The sequence below is a fragment of the Dendropsophus ebraccatus genome, chromosome 5, assembly GCF_027789765.1.
Source record: "Dendropsophus ebraccatus isolate aDenEbr1 chromosome 5, aDenEbr1.pat, whole genome shotgun sequence".
Classification (NCBI taxonomy): Eukaryota; Metazoa; Chordata; class Amphibia; order Anura; family Hylidae; genus Dendropsophus; species Dendropsophus ebraccatus.
Genome location: NC_091458.1, coordinates 20778924 through 20800450, shown reverse-complemented (window position 1 = coordinate 20800450; position 21527 = coordinate 20778924). Strand labels below are relative to the sequence as shown.

The window sequence follows — 21527 nt, the reverse complement described above, 5'->3', positions numbered from 1 at the left end:
CCAGCTCACCTCCTAGAAGAGGCATACGCTAGGGCTAATACTCTCCCCAGAACCTCCCTCTTGTCTGATAAATCCCACAGACAATCCAAGAAGGTCTTCGACCCTAGCAATAAAAGATTCACTTTTGCGCTACAGAACAGCAACCAAAACGATATGGTGACCAACATTATTAAAAGACATTGGTTTTTGTTACAGCATGATAGTGACCTTAGAGAGGTAGTTGACCGGAAGCCACTTATCACTTTCAGAAAGAACATCACTATAGCCGATTCCCTGACCGAGAATCGCGCCACTCCGAATAGGAACTGGCTAGATCGCAACCTGCCGGAAGGCAACAAGCGATGTGGCACTTGTCATTACTGCCCCCAACTGTTGAACAAAGCCTATGTCAACCTTGGAGGCAGAGAGTGTTTTGTCCGTGACTTTATAACCTGCAGAACGACCCACGTCGTCTATGCCATCCTTTGCCCGTGCGGCAGATACTATGTCGGTAAAACTAAACGTCCGATGTGGACACGTTTTAAAGAACATCAGTATTCTGTCCGCACGGGTAAGGGTGTCCCCAGGTTGATCGATCATATACGTACTGCTCATAACAGTGACACTAAGTCATTACGGTTCATAGGTCTAGAACGTATAGATCCCCCCAGCAATGGAGAGGATAGACTAAAACTTCTCCTTAAGCGAGAAACCCGATGGATTCTACGCTTAGATGCTACCGGGCCAAGTGGCCTGAACGAGAGGAACGATCTAAATACTTTGTTATAACTGACCGCAATGTCTATTTGCTTTTGTTGTAGGTTTTTTTATTCTTGTCTTTTGTAACAACTTTATTGATGGTTTTTTTATTCTTGTCCTTTGTAACAACTTTATCGATTGTCTTTCAACAACTTTATTGTTACCTGCATTGCTATTTAAGCACCTCCCCAGCACTCACAGGGCGTTCCTAGCCCGACGAAGCGCCTCTGTAGGCGTGAAACATTTTGTTGCTCTTGCTGAACACACCTGCTTCACCATCTCCCCTCTCCCCGCCTAGCCTACTCTGATGTATCGGAAATAAACCACTTGCATCTTCAGTCCGGTGAGTGCGAGACTCTGTTTCTTGATCCTTGTTCATTTATCCTGCCTTTTTTGTCTCTGCACCGCCGCTCCACGGTTTGGATACAGTTTGTGTGCTATATACTCCAGTCCCGGGTTTCCCACATTGGGTGTACCTTGTAGTTAGTGCCGGCCGGAACTCTCACCATACGTATACATAGTTATAATATTGTTGCCAAAACTATTACCACTACACAGTGAATACATATTGCCTCCATACTACAGCTGAACATTACCAATGATACCACTACATAATGCCGCCACACCATGACCACTATCACTACCTCTACAGACCCTATAACAGAGTGCAGTTGCATCCAGTGACTCTGACGTCTTCTTTTTTCTTTTTCCTCTCCATCCAGCCCAGGCCATCTTGAATTTTTCTCCTCGCTATAAAGTCTCTCTCCAGAATCTGCCAGAGAAATAGTTTAGGCTCCTTGTTCCAGTTCTCCTATACAGTATAGACTACTCTGTAAACTCTCTGTAATATAGCCCCCTTATGTGCAGCATCCCCATAAATAGCCCCCCTTATATGCAGCATCCTCATATATAGCCCCCCCTTGTGCAGCATCCCCATATAGTGAATCTCACCCACCCATGCAGTGTCCCCCATAAAAAAGAGGACTGCGCTGGGCCAAGTGAGTACGTATGTGCATGGGGAGGCTTGGATCTGGGGCATGTAGCTCTGAAGTCCCAAAGTGAGCTAGAACAAGGTGTCCGACGAACCCCCCAAAGCCTGGGCTGACACTGAAACTGCACAAATATTCCACCATTGTATACACCCACACAAAGGCATATTAGAGACATACACATATGCACACACAACACACTTTACATACAGTATATACAGCCAATCATACTAACATACTAGACACATTACATAAATACACAATAGATGGGTGCACACACATATTACATAGATGCACAAGTATGCAAACACACAAAAATTACACAGATATAACATATGCAGATTACATATAAATATACACACATCTATAGTACTAACACTCATAGACACATGATGACACACATGCACCAACACACAGACATTGCACAGATATGCACACTCACAGGCTGACTTTTTATCCAGGACAGGGAACTCCAGGGGATCTTCATGTCTCCTCTTCTTCCAGCCTGGACCGTGCAGCCCCTCCCCCTCCTCACCGACTGCAGAGCTGTATACGGAAGGGGTCACTGCAGGGGAAGGGGGGTCAGGAGAGAGGAGGGGGCCCTACTGATGCTCTCTGAATCTTCCTGCCTGTTCTGTGTGGAGGGGGCACCAGCTAACAGGAAGACAGCTAACCCTGTTCCCAGCCTGTGAGGTAATAACGACCTGTGCACAGAGACTGCAGGGGAGGGACAGGCCCCCGGATTTTAGTTCAGGCAAAGAGCTGCCCTGCAAAGGACCCCATCTTTTAATGAATATTGATGAACGGTGAAAGGTAGCAGCGCCCTGACAGCCCAACTGCTTATACTGCCCTGCTATCAAAGCTAGATCCATGGAGGCAGACCAGCTTTGCCTTCATGGATCTAGCTTTTCCTCATGCTTCTAGTTAACAGGGTCAGCACAGCAGCTGGCCCCAGGGCCCTCCTTTGTTTACTGGAGTGAGGCACCCTGTGCAGTGGCTCTGGTCGCACACCCCTAAGGCCGGCCCTGCGTGTGAGGTCCACTCAGCCAGTCAGCGGCCAAGGCGGGTCCCCACTACAGCCTCAGACTGGTTGAGTGGACTTAACACCTCATGACCCGGGTCCCCACTCAAACAAGAAATTGGCATGGGACCCAGGGACCAGAGGGTTGGTATGCGACCAACAGAGCAGGAGAGGTAAGAGCATGTTATTTCTTTTATCCTCCCCAGCACTTGCTAAAAAAATGGGTCGGGACGGACTTCTCCTTTAAATAAGAACAACGCTTAAAGGGGTTTTCCAATTAAAACTTACCGGTTTCTTATGCACAGGATAGGAGACAAGTAAGAGATCGCAGAGGGTCCGACCCTCGTGCCCCTCAAGGATTTCCAAATCGCTCCCTTTAGGTCCTTTGAAGACCGCCAGGGGGCACGGAGGTTGGACGCACTGCAATTTCCTACTTGTACCCCTATCCATAGGCAGTATTTAATTGGAAAACCTGGTGGGGCTTTATGGGTCTGGTCCTGTGACATGAGGGTTGCAGGGCCGTTCCATGGCCCCCCTTCCCTGTACGTGCACGCTTTGTGGGGGATGCGGTCACTGACCGACACGATGTGGAGGTAGCGTAGGGACCAGTGTGAACCAGAGGACCTGCACGTTGGTACACGGGGCAATATGGCTTGATCAAATCATATACAGACACCCTGGTGTTGATTTTTAATATAGGCCTGGCGGCATTAGTGTCAGCCATAGATGGGATGTGCAGCCGTTCCTTTCTCTCCAGTTTCCGAGATTTAATTGGAAAACCTTTTTAATATATTCACAGCCATTTTTTGCTTTTGCAAGAGCAGATACGAGATCCCAATCCTGACCCCTCCATATGGCCGGGCTCCCCTGTGGGTAGTTTCCCTCTATATCCAGATGTTACATTGTTTTGAGTGGAATCTCATAAAGTCGGAATGACACGGTGGGGTTGAATAGCAGACATATCTGATGGGCATGCTTCATTTATGGAGAAGTACAGCGCATGTTCTCTTGTGTTTTTCATTATGCTTCTTCTATACAGTTTCCTACAACTGCTTAAGAGATTCTTTCAGCCTGGTGTCATACAATACTGCTGCAGTTTTTGATCCAGCTTTTGAACCAATCATTTTATATTCCACTTCTGGTTTAGGCTTAGAAAATTAATGAAATTTACCCCAAAACAGCATCAGAATGAAACTACCCTTAGGCTATGTTCCCACTATGTAAAAACAAAAGCCATTACTTGCACAACGGCCATTGTTATGAAATGCGGCTGTTGTTTTTATATATTGTGGTACCTCGGTTCTCAAACTGCTCGGAACTCAAACTGTATTTTCAAGAAAACTTTGCTTTGGTTCTCAAACACTTTTCGGGCCCCCAGTCTTGAAGTACTTGGTATCTGAACGTTTTTGCGAACGTGGATGGTGGGTTGTACCTGGTGAGTTTAGCACTGGTGAGGCTTCACATACAGTACAGTACTGTATAAGACTGCTGGAGTGCATATTCAGTACAGTAGTAGTACAGTCAGTGCACCACCATCTCCCATCCTGTACTGTATAAGACTGCTGGAGTGCATATACAGTACAGTAGTAGTACAGTCAGTGCACCACCATCTCCCATCCTGTACTGTAAAAGACTGCTGGAGTGCATATACAGTACAGTAGTAGTACAGTCAGTGCACCATCATCTCCCATCCTGTACTGTATAAGACTGCTGGAGTGCATATACAGTACAGTAGTAGTACAGTCAGTGCACCACCATCTCCCATCCTGTACTGTATAAGATTGCTGGAGTGCATATACAGTACAGTGGTAGTACAGTCAGTGCACCACCATCCCCCATCCTGTACTGTATAAGACTGCTGGAGTGCATATACAGTACAGTGGTAGTACAGTCAGTGCACCACCATCTTCCATCCTGTACTGTATAAGATTGCTGGAGTGCATATACAGTACAGTAGTAGTACAGTCAGTGCACCACCATCTCCCATCCTGTACTGTATAAGACTGCTGGAGTGCATATACAGTACAGTAGTAGTACAGTCAGTGCACCACCATCTCCCATCCTGTACTGTAAAAGACTGCTGGAGTGCATATACAGTACAGTAGTAGTACAGTCAGTGCACCACCATCTCCCATCCTGTACTGTATAAGACTGCTGGAGTGCATATACAGTACATTGGTAGTACAGTCAGTGCACCACCATCTTCCATCCGGTACTGTATAAGATTGCTGGAGTGCATATACAGTACAGTCAGCGCACCTCCATCTCCCATGCTGTGCTGTAAAAGATTGCTGGAGTGCATATACAGTACAGTCAGTGCACCACCATCTCCCATCCTGTACAGTACTGTATAAGATTGCTGGAGTGCATATACAGTACAGTAGTAGTACAGTCAGTGCACCACCATCTCCCACCCCGTACTGTATAAGACTGCTGGAGTGCATATACAGTACAGTAGTAGTACAGTCAGTGCACCACCATCTCCCATCCTGTACTGTATAAGATTGCTGGAGTGCATATACAGTACAGTAGTAGTACAGTCAGTGCACCACCATCTCCCATCCTGTACTGTATAAGACTTCAGGAGTGCATATACAGTATAGTAGTAGTAGAGTCAGTGCACCACCATTTCCCATCCGTTACAGTGCTGGGATGGGGGAAGTGTACTCCATACAGTAAAGGATGAGTGAGGAGTTAGTGACTACTGTACTATAATTGCTGGTTTTGTTGAATGTTTCTTGTATATAATGTACTGTACAGTATAGTGCTGTTCTGTGTAATGTACTGTACAGTATAGTGCTGACTTGAGGAACATAGATAACATGTCAGTTTTAATACAGTGCGAATGGTGTAAAGACCAACGCGGTCCCCCCGAAGAGTTTTCTCTTTTTCAATTTCCCAATGCAAATAATTTATTTTCGGTTTCATAGCATATTTTATGACAAAATGAACCATGACATTGAAAAGTACAATTGGTGTTGAGAGAAATAAGAGCTCATATGGGTCTGTAAGTGAAAAAATTAAAGTGCTATGGCCTTTTCAAACACGAGGAGGAAAAAACAAAAGTGCAAAAACAAAAATTGGCCTGGTCGTTACAGGGTTAAGGAATTCGTGACTACCCCACTCTTTTCTATAGCTGTACAGGTTGCACGTTTGATATGGCCACCAATGGCTTGTAGGGTGACGTTCAGCTGTAATTAGTGGGGGAATTAGGAAATAAGTGCTCATTTTCCCTGCAGCGCTCCTAGAGGGGAAATGAAGAATTACAGGACCATCAATTCAATCAGTGAATAAATATGTTGGGTCCTCCACCCCAAGATATGTTCTTTGTGTCCTTAATTCCATTATACTTGTAGATGGGTTCTCTAGCCTCGACAGCCCCCAGTCCTCTACTCTATCTTTACACTTTCTCTTTTCTTCAGTCAGAGACTAATGTCAGAGATAAATAGGAGAACGTGGAGTGTTGGCCTGATATTGTATACTATTATCTGTAGTCATAAAAGAATAAATCCTCCTCCCCAGGCTGATAGCGGTAGTGATGGATTGACCTGCAGGTTATTGCCCAATGTATAGTTCTCTTATGTGAAGCGTAGGGGCGGGTATTACACTCTATTAATAATACTGATATCTGCGAACACCATAAACGTATACAGCAAGGCCTGCTCACTATAATGTGTATCCAGAGATGGAAGGGGCCTCAGGTCTGAGTTCAGGCTGGGTACGAGGCGGTACGGGCAAGCCTCCAAGTGTCATAAAGGTATCTATGAGAAGGTTTATGGTCATGGATCATATTCGTTTTACATTTCTATCATTCCACAATAGTAGTGATAGTAATATAGCAGCTGTAGAAGGTGCGGAGGCTGTGGTTTTATCCTGGACTCCTAGGGGGCCAACGGGTTCCTACTACCACATAAGGCTGGCTATAGTAATAATAATTTAGTGAAACGCTGAGGGCCCATAGCAAAGCCTGGAAGGGGGCCTCACTCCATACATATACATATATATTACAGTATGGCTATGTTCACACATGGTATTTACGTCAGTCTTTTTTCGACCAAAGTCAGCAGTGGCACTGACAGGGCATAATTATAATAAAAAGATTTGCACAGATTGTGTGTTTTCAACCCGCTCCTGGTTTTGGTTGAAAAAAGACTGATGGAAATACTACGTGTGAACATAGACGTTATGTGTAATGAACATAGTGATGTCACAATATGGCCACGATCATACAACGTCTTTTTTTTTGGTCGTTTTTTGGCCGTTAGTTTCAAATAAATATTTGGCCTCAAAATGACAGCCGTCCAGCAAAATGGCCGTCAAATTGCCAAAGAAAGAAGTTGTGTGGTTGTGGCCTTTGTGTGTAATAAACACAGTGGGGGAGATTTATCAAACATGGTGTAAAGTGAAACTGGCTCCGTTGCCCCTAGCAACCAATCAGATTCCACCTTTTATTCCTCACAGACTCTTTGGAAAATGAAAGGTGGAATCTGATTGGTTGCCATGTATGAAAAATCTCCCCCAGTGAGTTCACAGTACCTACCAGAAGTTGTGGTGCCTTTCCCCACCCCCTTCCTTCACTATTGAAAATCACAAGACAAATCTTAGTCCAGAAAGTCTGCAGCATAAACAGTACTAGCATAGTGTACTGTATACCACTTTATAATAGTCATATAGTTACAAAAAAATTACTGAATCCTGACTGTCTTGTATTCCACATTGGTGTCCAGTTGTCATTTTTAGGTGATTGGGGTCTGTGGAGCCAACAGTACAGAACAAGAAAGATGAGGGATAGAATCAATTATGGCGACATGGGACTCTGGCCTGAGGCGAGACACTCATCTCGCCTCCTATTATATATAGCACCGGCTGGAGGTGAAGTCTTTACACCAGGGTCCAAGAGCTTTAAGTAATAAATTACTATTTCTATAATTTTTTACACATATTTATCACCTTCCATATTATTTCCCAGTTAAAGGAGAAGTCCAGGGGTTTTGAAAAGCCGTCAGGGGCAGGGGGTATTTTGAAAGAGTAGGCACTTACCTCGTCTATGCCCATGGTGAGCGGCGGCCTCGGGAGCCCCGCCGGAAGTCATTTTCCCCCAAGTTGTGATGATGTCATGACTGGTGGGAAAAGCCTGTCCTGGCTGATGGACTGGCCGCTCCACCAATCAGTGACTGGAGCATCGTCTTGTTCCAGTCATTGACTGGCTGAGTGGCCAGTCCATGAGCAGGAAAGTGCCTTCCCGTTATCAAACACCCCCCTGGACTTCGCCTTCAAAGGCTTAACTTAAAGATCTGGGTCACAATGCAGAATTTGTACCTGAGACCCCCACCTGGTCTTTTATCATGTAGTAGAAGGGTTAGGGAGTGGGGCGTATAACACAAGGAGTTAAAGACACCAAAAAGAGAAGATCTGTGTTATGCTCCGCCCCCTAGGATCTGCACTAGATATAACACAGTGTTTTTTGGAGTGTTCCTTTAAATGTGTCAGTTTGTATCACTGCATTCTCAGTAGCATTCATGTCCGTGTTCAATCCCATTAGTTTGGCCCAACATGCGAGATCAGCAGTATTGCAGTATGACATTAAGTACTTGCACAGTCATCTGTAAGGGAAATAATAAACTTAGTAATAAGATATAAAGTCCTGCTAGACGTTTGCAGAAGTGATAACGTGGCCCTTGTCATGTTTCATGATACAGCACAGGGACAGTATGACGGTATGTTTTATGGATAGTACAGTGGTTACAGGCTCAGTATAAAGTGCACATTTATTGAGTGGAGCCCAAGAGGAACAATGGTCACAGCTCAGAGCCATAAACCAGTGTCAGGCCAAGGGAACGGGTTAGTCAGCAGAAAGTGACAGGTGTCTAGCTCTCCTCTATCTGCCCTGGTGGATGTCAGCAGAGATTCATCACTGCCGTGTGACCCCTGACCCCTAATGCTGATGGAATGTATGGAAAATAACAATAGCCTGGATGAACTTGATGGTGGCTTAAAGGTGAACTCCACCCATAATATATAGTATCATAATGCTTAGTTAACCTCTAGCATATTGATCATATTGATAACAGTCAGTGATCGAGTTTACGCAATTTCCTATTATCTATCTATCTATCTATCTATCTATCTATCTATAATGTGGAAGCGAGTGGCACTACAAGTCCCAACGCGGCGGGTGCCAGCCGATATGGTTCCGACCACGAACTTCAATCAATAAAGTAACGATGATCAGCGGCACACCAGTAACGTGAAAAACCGAAGGGATTTATTGTTCAAACTTCAGAGCATTCAATACATGCAGCACAGCAAAGCACGACGTTTCGGCGGGGTAATCGCCATTTTCAAGTGCAAATTTGTGAACTCAATCGCAGGTTGAAATATCCCCACACAATTACAAATACAAGCGTGATAGGTGCAAAGATCAGTCGATCAAAGTAAGGGGCCAATTGGTCCATAGTGGTAATCCAGGTGAATGTATCAGTGACAAAGTGAAATTCATTCATAAAAAGTCCATAGTGCAGATCAATAGTATATACAAATGTAGTAATCACTTGAAAACTCGAGTATACGTGTATACATTATGAGTGAGTCACTAAAACCAGGTTCTTGGAGAGAGAGACGCCAGTAGGGAACTATGAAAATACATACAAATAATAAACATTTAAATTGTAAAGGTAGCGACTGGGGAATAGCTAGCTGCTATTCACATTGTGAAACCAAATATACGTATTTAGTTTGAGGCAGTATCGATGCAGACGATAGATCTGAATTCCTCAGCCGGACCACTCACAGGTGAGAGTAGTCAGCGGGTGGAGAACGGAGCCCAACAGTTTCCATGCGACTGTTGGGCTCCACCCGCTGACTACTCGTCCTTCATTGGAAGAGGATCGGTGGAGCCTCTCACCTGTGAGTGGTCCGGCTGAGGAATTCAGATCTATCGTCTGCATCGATACTGCCTCAAACTAAATACGTATATTTGGTTTCACAATGTGAATAGCAGCTAGCTATTCTCCAATTGCTACCTTTACAATTTAAATTTTTATTATTTGTATGTATTTTCATAGTTCCCTACTGGCGTCTCTCTCTCCAAGAACCTGGCTTTAGTGACTCACTCATAATGTATACACGTATACTCGAGTTTTCAAGTGATTACTACATTTGTATATACTATTGATCTGCACTATGGACTTTTTATGAATGAATTTCACTTTGTCACTGATACATTCACCTGGATCCTTGTGATTACCACTATGGACCAATTGGCCCCTTACTTTGATCGACAGATCTTTGAACCTATCACGCTTGTATTTGTAATTGTGTGGGGATATTTCAACCTGTGATTGAGTTCACTAATTTGCACTTGAAAATGGCGATTACCCCGCCGAAACGTCGTGCTTTGCTATGCTGCATGTATTGAATGTTCTGTAGTTTGAACAATAAATCACTTCGGTTTTTCACGTTACTGGTGTGCCGCTGATCATCGTTACTTTATCTATCTATCTCCTATCTATCTATCTATCTATCTATCTATCTATCTATCTATCCTGGGTTAGGTAATTCTGAATCAGTAGACAACATTCAGGGTCATTTTAGACCCTGGAATAGCCATATGTTACCCAGTGATTTAAGTAAGAAGTGTGTAATTCTTCCTTTCCCCTGTGGAGGCGCTACAGAAGAGATGAACATTCATGTGCTGTAGAGATCGCTTCTCACTATCGTCATAGATAGGATCAGGCCACTCACAATAGTGGATGGTCTCAGCTTCTCTTCTTCCTCTCCCTGCACAATGATCTCTTCAAAGGCACAGAGCATACCAAGAAAACTCTCTTATAGAAGTCAATGAATCAGATCCAGACTGTTGTTTTCTATGTCCAGGTAGCTGCTGTAAAGCAAAACTTTAAATGCTGTTAACAAAATAGAGGCTCTGGCAATATAGACAACCCCATAACAGTATAAAGAATAAAGAAAGGGAAATAGAATAAAAGAACATCTTTTATTATCTGACTAACCAGTAATAAAATAGATGACATCCCCTTTAAGGGATTGTCAAAAAATGTACATTTCCTTTAAGAAATAATGCAAATTCCTTGTGAGATTGTGCAAGTACATTCCTAAAACTAAAGGAAGGGAAGTGTGAGTGATATTACACTTAGAATACCATGAAATACTGTGGGGGAGATTTTTCAAACATGGTGTACAGTGAAACTGGCTCAGTTGCCCCTAGCAACCAGTCAGATTCCACCTTTCATTTTCCGAAGAGTCTGTGAGGTGGAATCTGATTGGTTGCTAGGGGCAACTGAGCCAGTTTCACTCTACACCATGTTTGATAAATCTCCCCCAATGTTTATAACTTCTATGGTACATCCTAGTGTGTGAATGGTGATAAGACTGGGCAGCCTAAAAAATTCACATAATATCTTAACTATAGCCGATGCCTGCGCTAAACTAATGTCCATTTGGCCTGCTACAGAGGGATATTGGGGCCCTAAACGCCCCCCCCCCCCCCATGTCCAGTAATAGGGACCAAACTCTTTCTACTGGGGGGATTATAGCATTCGTACATAGTTGGTCAGTAATATGCTTTAGCTTGAACAGATGCGTCCACCATTGGTTTTGTATCTATAAAAGTCTAAAATTTATCGCTGATGACTTGTATTCTATATTTCCACAGCTGGAATGATGGGGTTGTACAATGTTCGAACCTGTGGACGCCATCCTGCAGCTTTGACATCTGGTTCTGTGAGAAAATACTTTATTGCTGCCGAGAAAGTCTTGTGGAATTACGCCCCAAATAATTACGACAGGTTCACACATAAAGCTTTAGATGATCCAGAAAGGTAAGGCTATCTGTTCTGTCTACTACATGTCTACAGATCCAAATTACAGATCCAACTTTTTTTTATAATTTAGATTTTATCATTATGGTGATAAAATTATAGTTTTTTAAAATAATATATATTTTTTTGTAATACCTAACCTGACCACTTGGTGTGCTGTTCACATTAAACACATCTATCTATCTATCTCCTATCTATCTATCTATCTATCTATCTATCTATCTATCTATCTATCTATCTCCTATCTATCTATCTATCTATCTATCTCCTATCTATCTATCTATCTATCTATCTATCTCCTATCTATCTATCTATCTATCTCCTATCTATCTTCTATCTATCTCCTATCTTCTATCTATCTCCTATCTATCTATCTATCTATCTACCTATCTTCTATCTATCTATCTATCTATCTATCTATCTATCTATCTATCTATCTCCTATCTATCTATCTATCTATCTATCTATCTATTATCTATCTATCTATCTATCTATCTATCTATCTATCTATCTATCTCCTATCTATCTATCTATCTCCTATCTATCTATCTATCTATCTATCTATCTATCTCCTATCTATCTATCTATCTATCTATCTATCTATCTATCTATCTATCTATCTTCTATCTATCTATCTATCTATCTATCTATCTATCTATCTCCTATCTATCTATCTATCTATCTATCTATCTATCTCCTATCTATCTATCTATCTATCTATCTATCTATCTATCTATCTCCTATCTATGTATCTCCTATCTATCTATCTATCTATCTATCTATCTATCTATCTATCGTGTTTATGTACAAAAAAACCTCACATTTTCCACAGCGCCACCTGCTGGTAGAATAAAAAAATGTGACACAATTCCTTATTTTTCTTGTGTATTGTTTTCATCTTTCAAGAGGATAAATTATTCTTTTGTTTTATCCAAATAAATCGCAAATCGCTTTGTTAAATGTTCATCTCTACGACTATACACAACATTGGTAATGATGGATTTTTTGTTTTACAGTATGTCTGCTCCATTTTTTATAAAGAGCAGCGAGAGGATCGGAGGTTCTTATTGGAAGGTGCATTACACAGAATATACAGATGAATCATTTAGTAATAAGAAGACTCCATCTAAGGCCGAGAAACATCTTGGAATTCTAGGTAGGAGGAACAGGAGTACTTTTACATCTAGATCCTTTAAATTAATGTTTACACTTGATTATTTTTTAAAGAGGTACTCTAGCATTTTTTTTCTTTCAAATCAACTGGTGACACAAAGTTATATAGATTTGTAATTTGCTTCTATTTTAAAATCTCCAGCCTTCCAGTACTTATCAGCTGATGGATGTCCTGCAAGAAGTGGTGTATTCTTTCCAGTCTGGCACGGTGCTCTCTGCTGCCACCTCTGTCCATGTCAGGAACTGTCCAGAGCAGGAGAGGTTTTCTATGGGGATTTGCTGCTGCTCTGGACAGTTCCTGACATGGACAGAGGTGGCAACAGAGAGCACTGTGTCAGACTGGCAAGAATACACCACTTCCTGCATGACATACAGCAGCTGATAACTATGGGAAGACTTGAGATTTTTAAATAGAGGTGAATTACAAATCTATATAACTTCCTAACATAAGTTAAAAAAAATCACCAGCATTCCCCTTTAAGTTAATGTTTACACTAGATGATTTTTTTTATAAATTGGTCCACATTTTTTGTCAAAAAATTTCTGCCTGTATTTATAGCAGTTGAAGCGCCACTTGTTTGATTTGTTTGTTAGCCGAAATTTTATAAAATTAAAAACTAAGTTGAGACAATTCATGTTCAGTAAAGTTTACACTAGAAGGATAAGCAAAGCAGATCTGTGGCGCCACCTTTTGAAAGATGTGGGCATTGAACCACTTGATATAATAAATAAACAATAGGATTACCAACTAGTTGATAATTATTATTTTTTTTTTCTTTCTAGGTCCAGTCATCAAAGCTGAAGTGGGTGAAACCATTCAGGTTGTGTTTTCTAATAAAGCTGACAGGAACTACAGTATGATGCCTCATGGGCTGTCCTTTGGCAAAGACTCAGAGGGAGCACCCTATGAGGACGGTATGTCACCTTAAAGTTTTCTCTTTTCAATGAGTAATGTTGTATAAGGGGAAAATATCTATATATCCTGGTATCAGTGGTAGAGCTACCATGGAGGCAGACTACGCGACTGCTACAGGGCCTGTGCAGCAGGGGACCCGGGCGCCCATGATGAAGTGTGGTCTGCGTTTATGGTTGTTACTGCAGTGCTCACGGCACACTGTGGGAGGGCTCACTGCCTTGCCAGTCTTACTTGTGGCTGGAGGCGGCATTGAACCTCCAGCCACATGAGCCTCCCACCCTTACGATGCACATACTCAAAAGACTCAGCGGCCGGTGCAGTCCTGCATCGTTCCATGATCTCCGCTCCCCGGCAGGTCAATGTGTCCCAGGATCCCAGGTGTCTGTCAGCTCTCCAGGATCCCAGATGTCTGTCAGCTATCCAGGATCCCAGGTGTCTGTCAGCTCTCCAGGATCCCAGGTGTCTGTCAGCTCTCCAGGATCCCTGGTGTCTGTCGGCTATCCAGGATCCCATTATCTGTCAGCTATCCAGGATCCCAGGTGTCTGTCAGCTCTCCAGGATCCCAGTATCTGTCAGCTCTCCAGGATCCCAGGTGTCTGTCAGCTCTCCAGGATCCCAGGTGTCTGTCAGCTCTCCAGGATCCCTGGTGTCTGTCAGCTCTCTAGGATCCCAGGTGTCTGTCAGCTCTCTAGGATCCCAGGTGTCTGTCAGCTCTCCAGGATCCCAGGTGTCTGTCAGCTCTCCAGGATCCCAGTATCTGTCAGCTCTCCAGGATCCCAGGTGTCTGTCAGCTCTCCAGGATCCCAGGTGTCTGTCAGCTCTCTAGGATCCCAGGTGTCTGTCAGCTCTCTAGGATCCCAGGTGTCTGTCAGCTCTCCAGGATCCCTGGTGTCTGTCAGCTCTCTAGGATCCCAGGTGTCTGTCAGCTCTCTAGGATCCCAGGTGTCTGTCAGCTCTCCAGGATCCCAGGTGTCTGTCAGCTCTCCAGGATCCCTGGTGTCAGTCAGCTCTCTAGGATCCCAGGTGTCTGTCAGCTCTCTAGGATCCCAGGTGTCTGTCAGCTCTCCAGGATCCCAGGTGTCTGTCAGCTCTCCAGGATCCCTGGTGTCTGTCGGCTATCCAGGATCCCATTATCTGTCAGCTATCCAGGATCCCAGGTGTCTGTCAGCTCTCCAGGATCCCAGTATCTGTCAGCTCTCCAGGATCCCAGGTGTCTGTCAGCTCTCCAGGATCCCAGGTGTCTGTCAGCTCTCCAGGATCCCGGGTGTCTGTCAGCTCTCTAGGATCCCAGGTGTCTGTCAGCTCTCCAGGATCCCTGGTGTCTGTCAGCTCTCCAGGATCCCAGGTGTCTGTCAGCTCTCTAGGATCCCAGGTGTCTGTCAGCTCTCCAGGATCCCTGGTGTCTGTCAGCTCTCTAGGATCCCAGGTGTCTGTCAGCTCTCTAGGATCCCAGGTGTCTGTCAGCTCTCCAGGATCCCTGGTGTCTGTCAGCTCTCTAGGATCCCAGGTGTCTGTCAGCTCTCCAGGATCCCTGGTGTCTGTCAGCTCTCTAGGATCCCAGGTGTCTGTCAGCTCTCCAGGATCCCTGGTGTCTGTCAGCTCTCTAGGATCCCAGGTGTCTGTCAGCTATATCTTCCTTCTTCTTTTCTCTTCCCTCTTTCTAAAACTCAAAATGGACACAACAGAATTCTTCATCTCCCCCCGTCTCGCCTCCCCCCTCCATCTATTCTACCAGTTACAGTCAAGGCTGCCCTTTCCAGCCTCTCTGTGCTTAGGAGTCCAGTGGGCGGTCTTATCTTCGGTTGACACTGCCCACTTGACTCCTAAGAATAGAAAGAGCAGGAATTTCATTCAGTTATAAGTTGCACATATACAAAGATCTATATAAATGTGCTCAGCTCCTCCTGCTCTATAACAGGGATAGATTACATAGTATTTTCATGGTGACAATCCCTTCAAATAAAGGGGAAATCTGAAGTTATGATTAATATATATTTGTGTTTTGGGGTAGGAGGAGCCATGAAGCCTGGAGCCCATGTAGCACCTGGAGAGACATTCACCTACACCTGGATTGCCTTAGAGCAGGATGGACCTACAGACAGCGACCCCCAGTGCTTGACCTACCTATACTACTCCGCAGCTGACCATGTGAAGGACACAAATTCTGGACTCGTGGGGCCACTGCTGGTCTGCAAAAAAGGTTCTCTAGAGTCTGACAATACACAGGTACAATGTATAGTTATGTACATGTAAGTAGGAGGATATCTATTAGGAGGCCTGAAATAAGGAGTCACCCTAAACACATAAGGTGTGGAGTGAGGTGCGGGATCATTGTACTTTTTACATATTAGCAAGAACAGCTACAGACATCATATCTTGTTCTGGAGGTCTTGTCGTCTTTGCATGGATTGTTGATTTCAGTCAAGGCAGTGTAATACCACATTTCCCCAGTGGTGGCGCTGAAAATGAACAGTTGAGTTTCCCCATAGATTGCAGCTGATTAGTGGAGGTCCCATCAGTTGGAACCTAAATTCTTAGTTTATCATTGTTGGATGGCCCATTCAATTTTTTGACAGATTTGTAAATTACTTCTATTAAAAATGCTCAAATCTTCCAGTACTTATCAGCTGCTGTATGTCCTGCTGGAAGTGGTGTATTCTTTCCAGTCTGACACAGTGCTCTCTACTGCCACCGCTGTCCATGTCAGGAATTGTCCAGAGCAGCAGCAAATCCCCATAGAAAACCTCTCCTGCTCTGGACAGTTCCTGACATGGACAGAGGTGGCAGCAGAGAGCGCTGTGTCACACTGGAAGGTATACACCACTTCCTGCAGGGCATACAGCAGTGCGGGAACTGTAATTCGTTTGTCATCCATCTTTTCCATATAACCTGATTTTTGTGATCTTTTCAGGTACAGATAGAAAACGAGTTTTACTTGCTATTTACCGTCTTTGATGAAAACTTAAGCTGGTATTTGGAGGAAAATATTGAAGCTGCTTCTCTGGATTTATCTACCGTCGATGTAGAAGATGTGGATTTTCAGGAATCGAATAAAATGTTTGGTAATGTATACAGGAGACGTTCACGGACTATAGGGAACCTGTATAACTTTATAAGACCCACATCACGCAGTATATAGCAATGGCGCAGACCTTATACCTGGTGTTATGTTACTATGGGTGAAAACCTTTATTGGATGGACATATGTAACCGAGTACCTAAGTACCCATGTACATCTGTGTGCATGGATATGTAGTGAGTGTGCAAGCATAGGCACATGTATGTGCCCAATTTTCCACAGATATTGAAAGCTATTTACTGGCCAAGATGTGACCTAAAGGGTTATGCAGGAAAAGAAAAAGAGAGAGAATTTTTTCCAAAAACAGTGCCACCCTTGTCCTCAGGGGTGTATGGTATTACAACTTGGCTCTATTTACTTTATAAAAAAAAAAGGGCTGCAATACCACGCCCAAACTGAGGACAAAATTGGCGCTGTTTCTGGAAGAAATCAACTCTAAATCTCTAATCTTGGATAACCCCTTTAAGATTTCTACCCAGTATTACAGAACAGAGTGCAGTCCCTGTTTGGTGTACAGGACATTATGTGCTATTTCTTTGATAACACAGGGTTAAAGTAAAGTGTAGGATAAAATATGTATTGTTAGCTGCAAGCTTTAGGTTTTACTATATAGTTTCCAAACGTGGACTCTGTCGCCACCTGCTGTAAATATTCACTATTGCAACTTACTACAAATTTTGCTTTATTACTGACACTGGCCTTTTCATGATTGGAGTTTTCCTGTATGGACAGTAGACCAGTGACCCCAGAGTTCAGCATAATTTCATGGGTTCAATTTTAGTGTGAATCCAGAGAAGACGAGAAAATGCAGTGATCTGAGCCAGGGCCTGTTTTTTACAGCCAACCTTGTGGAGTTTTCTCATGTAAGGGTGTGGAGAATGCACAGAGAATGCTAGAAAAACATGAAGCAGAGGGGATCCCATGGATGTAAACAACTTGCAGCGGAAAAGAATCAGAGGAAGATGTCCTAAATTGTTCTGATGGAGAATGTGGAGGAGCGAAGTCAGGAGACTGCACCCGAATACAACAAAGAGGGTGCATATTACACACCCCAGTATCAGGTCCCCAGCATATTACACACCCCAGTATCAGGCCCCAGCATATTACACACCCCAGTATCAGACCCCCAGCATATTACACACCCCAGTATAAGGTCCCGGTATATTTCACACCCCAGTATCAGGCCCCCAGCATATTACACACCCCAGTATCAGGTCTCCAGTATATTACACACCCCAGTTTTAGGCCCCCAACATATTACACACCCCAGTATCAGGCCCCCAGCATATTACACACCCCAGTATCAGGTCCCCAACATATTACACACCCCAGTATCAGGTCCCCGGCATATTACACACCCCAGTATCAGGTCCCTAGCATATTACACACCCCAGTATCAGGTCCCCAGCATATTACACACCCCAGTATCAGGTCCCCAGCATATTACACACCCCAGTATCAGGTCCCCAGCATATTACACACCCCAGTATCAGGTCCTGGTATATTTCACACCCCAGTATCAGGCCCCCAGCATATTACACACCACAGTATCAGGTCCCGGTATATTACACACCCCAGTATCAGGTCTTCAGTATTTTACACACCCCAGTTTCAGGCCCCCAGCATATTACACACCCCAGTATCAGGCCCCCAGCATATTACACACCACAGTATCAGGTCCCGGTATATTACACACCCCAGTATCAGGTCTCCAGTATATTACACACCCCAGTATCAGGCCTCCAGCATATTACACACCTCAGTATCAGGCCCCCAGCATACTACACACCCCAGTATCAGGCCCCCAGCATAATACACACCCCAGTATCAGGCTCCCAGCATATTACACACCCCAGTATCAGGCCCCCAGCATATTACACACCCCAGTATCAGCACCATCTTCACTTCTATATAAAGTTCCCCTGCTATATTGGTCCACACTGTAGCAGTGCCTATTTTGTGGTCCCAATCTGGGCCCTCAAATAGTACTTAGTCCCCTCTGTGCCCTCACATAGTAATAAGCCCCCCATCTGTACCTTCATGTAGTGGATAAGCTCCCTCTGTGTCACCATATAGAAGACAGCACCCCTTTGTGCCCCAATATAGTACTAAGGCCCCCCTTTGTTTCCAATATAGTAGGCCCCTCTCTCCCTCTGTAGGTAGCCTCCCTGGTAGATAGTCATCCCCCTCAGGGGCGTAACTACCACGGTAGCAGCCATAGTGGCTTCTGTGGGTCAGAGGGCCTGATGGACTGCTCCTGCAATACACTGTGGCCCCTGAGCTGTGATCATCATTTGCAGCACCTGGTGGCCTCCTGGGCTCTGCAAGTGTCCCTTTAAATGCAAGCGCTCCTGACGAGCGCTTGCAGTTCTGAAGATATGACTACACTTGATGGCTTAGTGCTCAGTCTGGGGTGGGGGGAGTTGGGGGCAATCAAAAGTTTGTTAGGGGGCCCAGCCATTTCTAGTTACGCCCCTGACCCCCCTGCAGGTATCCCCTTATTATGTAGTTTTCCCCATGTAGGCCACACCTTAAGGTTATCTCCCCGGTAGTCATCCCCTCTGTCCCAGTAGTTGTACCCTGAAGGTAACTCCCCTGGCACTTAGCTCCCAATCCACTGTAGACATGCCCCTGTAAACCCCCCCCCCCTACCATCATGTTAGGCATCTCCTCCAGTTTGATAACCCACCCCCAGTCCCCAACCATATAGGCACCCCCCTCATGTGTAATTAAAAACAAACCAACCTATACTCACCTGCCTGCAGTGCTCCTCCAGTTCTCTGGTGAGTCATTTTCCTTGCTCTACATGAGTCTCGTCACTCATGCATCGAGAGACGGGAAGTGAGAGCACCCTCTTGTGGCCAGAGGCAGAATACTTCTGACAGTGGAATATTTAACTATAAGCACTGATTAGGAGGGCTTATGGTTAAATGTATGGGGGTGGGGTTTCCCGATGTCACCAGAAGGTGGGGCTTCCCAGTGTCGGGCGGAGCTGCCTGGGACATTATTATACAGGGACAATGATAAAAAGCTGCTGTTCTAAAAGCCAATGGAGGTCTAACCTACTACTACATAGGGGCTCTAATAAAGTGGCTATTCAGGTTGCCAGTCTATCTCGTGTCCTCTTACTAATTTTTGGAAGCTGACATATTACCCACCAGGACATGAGAGAAGTTTGTAGTGCCTGTTCACTGACCTCTGACCCTGTATGTCCTTTTCCTCCACAGCTATCAATGGCTATGTATTTGGGGACCTACCAGGTCTTGAAATGTGTCTGGGAGACCGAGTATCCTGGCATCTCCTAGGCCTGGGCACAGAGATTGACATACATGGCATTTACTTTCAAGGAAATACTCTGAACCTGGGAGGAACGACAAGAGACACCGTCAGCCTCTTCCCGCACACAACAGTCACTGCGTACATGCAGCCGGATCAAGCAGGTCAGTGACGTCCTCAGGACAGGGATAACCATGGGGACGGGATGGGAAGGGTTATTATTGCTTTATATAGTGACAGGACCATTCCTTGTGATTGGCTGAGTGTATTGTTTGTTGTGTGCCATTCTATCTGAGTCAGGGTGCTCATTATTTTTGTTTAAATATATACTATTTGTCTATTTTCCCCATACATCTGGCCATGGTGGCGTTATTTCTGTATAGGGCTGTTGTTGAGCGCAGGTTTATATCTTAGGGTTGTTACGTTTTTAATTTTAAGCAATAAAAAGGTATTATTTGTGCCCATGTGTCTGTTTCAGTATAATTTAGTTATGAGGACAGATTAAAAGAATTACATTTGTTTAGTCATATAAGGAGAGATTAATTTATTTAAAGGAGAAGTCTGTCCGTTTTTTAAAATCTGGCGGCCGACAGGGGGAAATTTTATAAGGCGTACGAACGTACCCCTGCCCTCCTCCCCGTGACTGCGGTGGGTGGCGGGACTGTCCTCAGGACCCCTGCTGGAATTAATTTCCCCCGCATTGTAATGATGGGGAAAAAAGGCCTGTACTGGCTGATGGACTGGCCGCTCAGCCAATCAGTGACTGGAGCGTCATCCCACCCCAATCACTGACTGGCTGAGTGGCCAGTCCATCAGTCGAGATGTGTGCATCGCGTGAAATCCCGAGGCCAGTCCCACCGCTTACAGTGGGCACAGGGAGAGGAAAGTTTGTATTCCTTATCAATTTCCCCCTGCTGCTGGATTTTAAAAATGGCCAGACTTCTCCTTTAAATATATAAATGGCCCCTCAAAACACCCTCAAAAGACAAGGGAGCACTGGAGAAAAAAAGGTTCAATCTCCAGAGGCGACAAGACGTCTCCACCATGAGAAAAGTGATCTGTGGAACAGTCTACCCCAGGATCTGGTCACAGCAAAAACAGTAGAGGGCTTCACTACAGGAGAGACAAGTTCTTGGATCAAAGTAACATAAATGCATATGTATAGAACCTACCCATCATCCGTCCCCCTTCCCTTTACCAACCCCTCCTTGATTGACATGTGTCTTTTTTCAACCATGATAACTATGAAACTATGGGACCATTCAGGGACTAGTCTGTTAAATGGATTCATCCAAGTCAGGGCAGTCAATGGACACCATTCACCCAACAGAGGCTAAAAGACGAAAGTCATGCCTGATATTTTAGGTTTTGCATGAACATAGCCATTAGGAGATCTTGGTCATCCACTGTTTTTTTTTAGAGTTTCTATCTAACTTTACATTGATACTCTATTAATGTAAATAATTTTTGAGCCGAATCTTAAAGAGCCCTGCCAATG

The 21527-nt window shown here is 44.4% G+C and overlaps 1 protein-coding gene across 2 annotated transcripts in view; it reads left to right on the top strand.

Moving 5' to 3' along the window:
- The window catches only part of HEPHL1 (hephaestin like 1), a 74397-nt gene that overhangs the window by 31847 nt on the left and 21023 nt on the right, over positions 1-21527 (top strand). For both annotated transcript variants that reach the window (XM_069969646.1, XM_069969645.1), the window contains exons 6-11: positions 11420-11585; positions 12602-12741; positions 13542-13673; positions 15686-15900; positions 16586-16736; positions 19981-20193. In XM_069969646.1, coding sequence (XP_069825747.1) covers positions 11420-11585; positions 12602-12741; positions 13542-13673; positions 15686-15900; positions 16586-16736; positions 19981-20193 — 1017 coding nt within the window. The remainder of the gene's footprint in view (positions 1-11419; positions 11586-12601; positions 12742-13541; positions 13674-15685; positions 15901-16585; positions 16737-19980; positions 20194-21527) is intronic.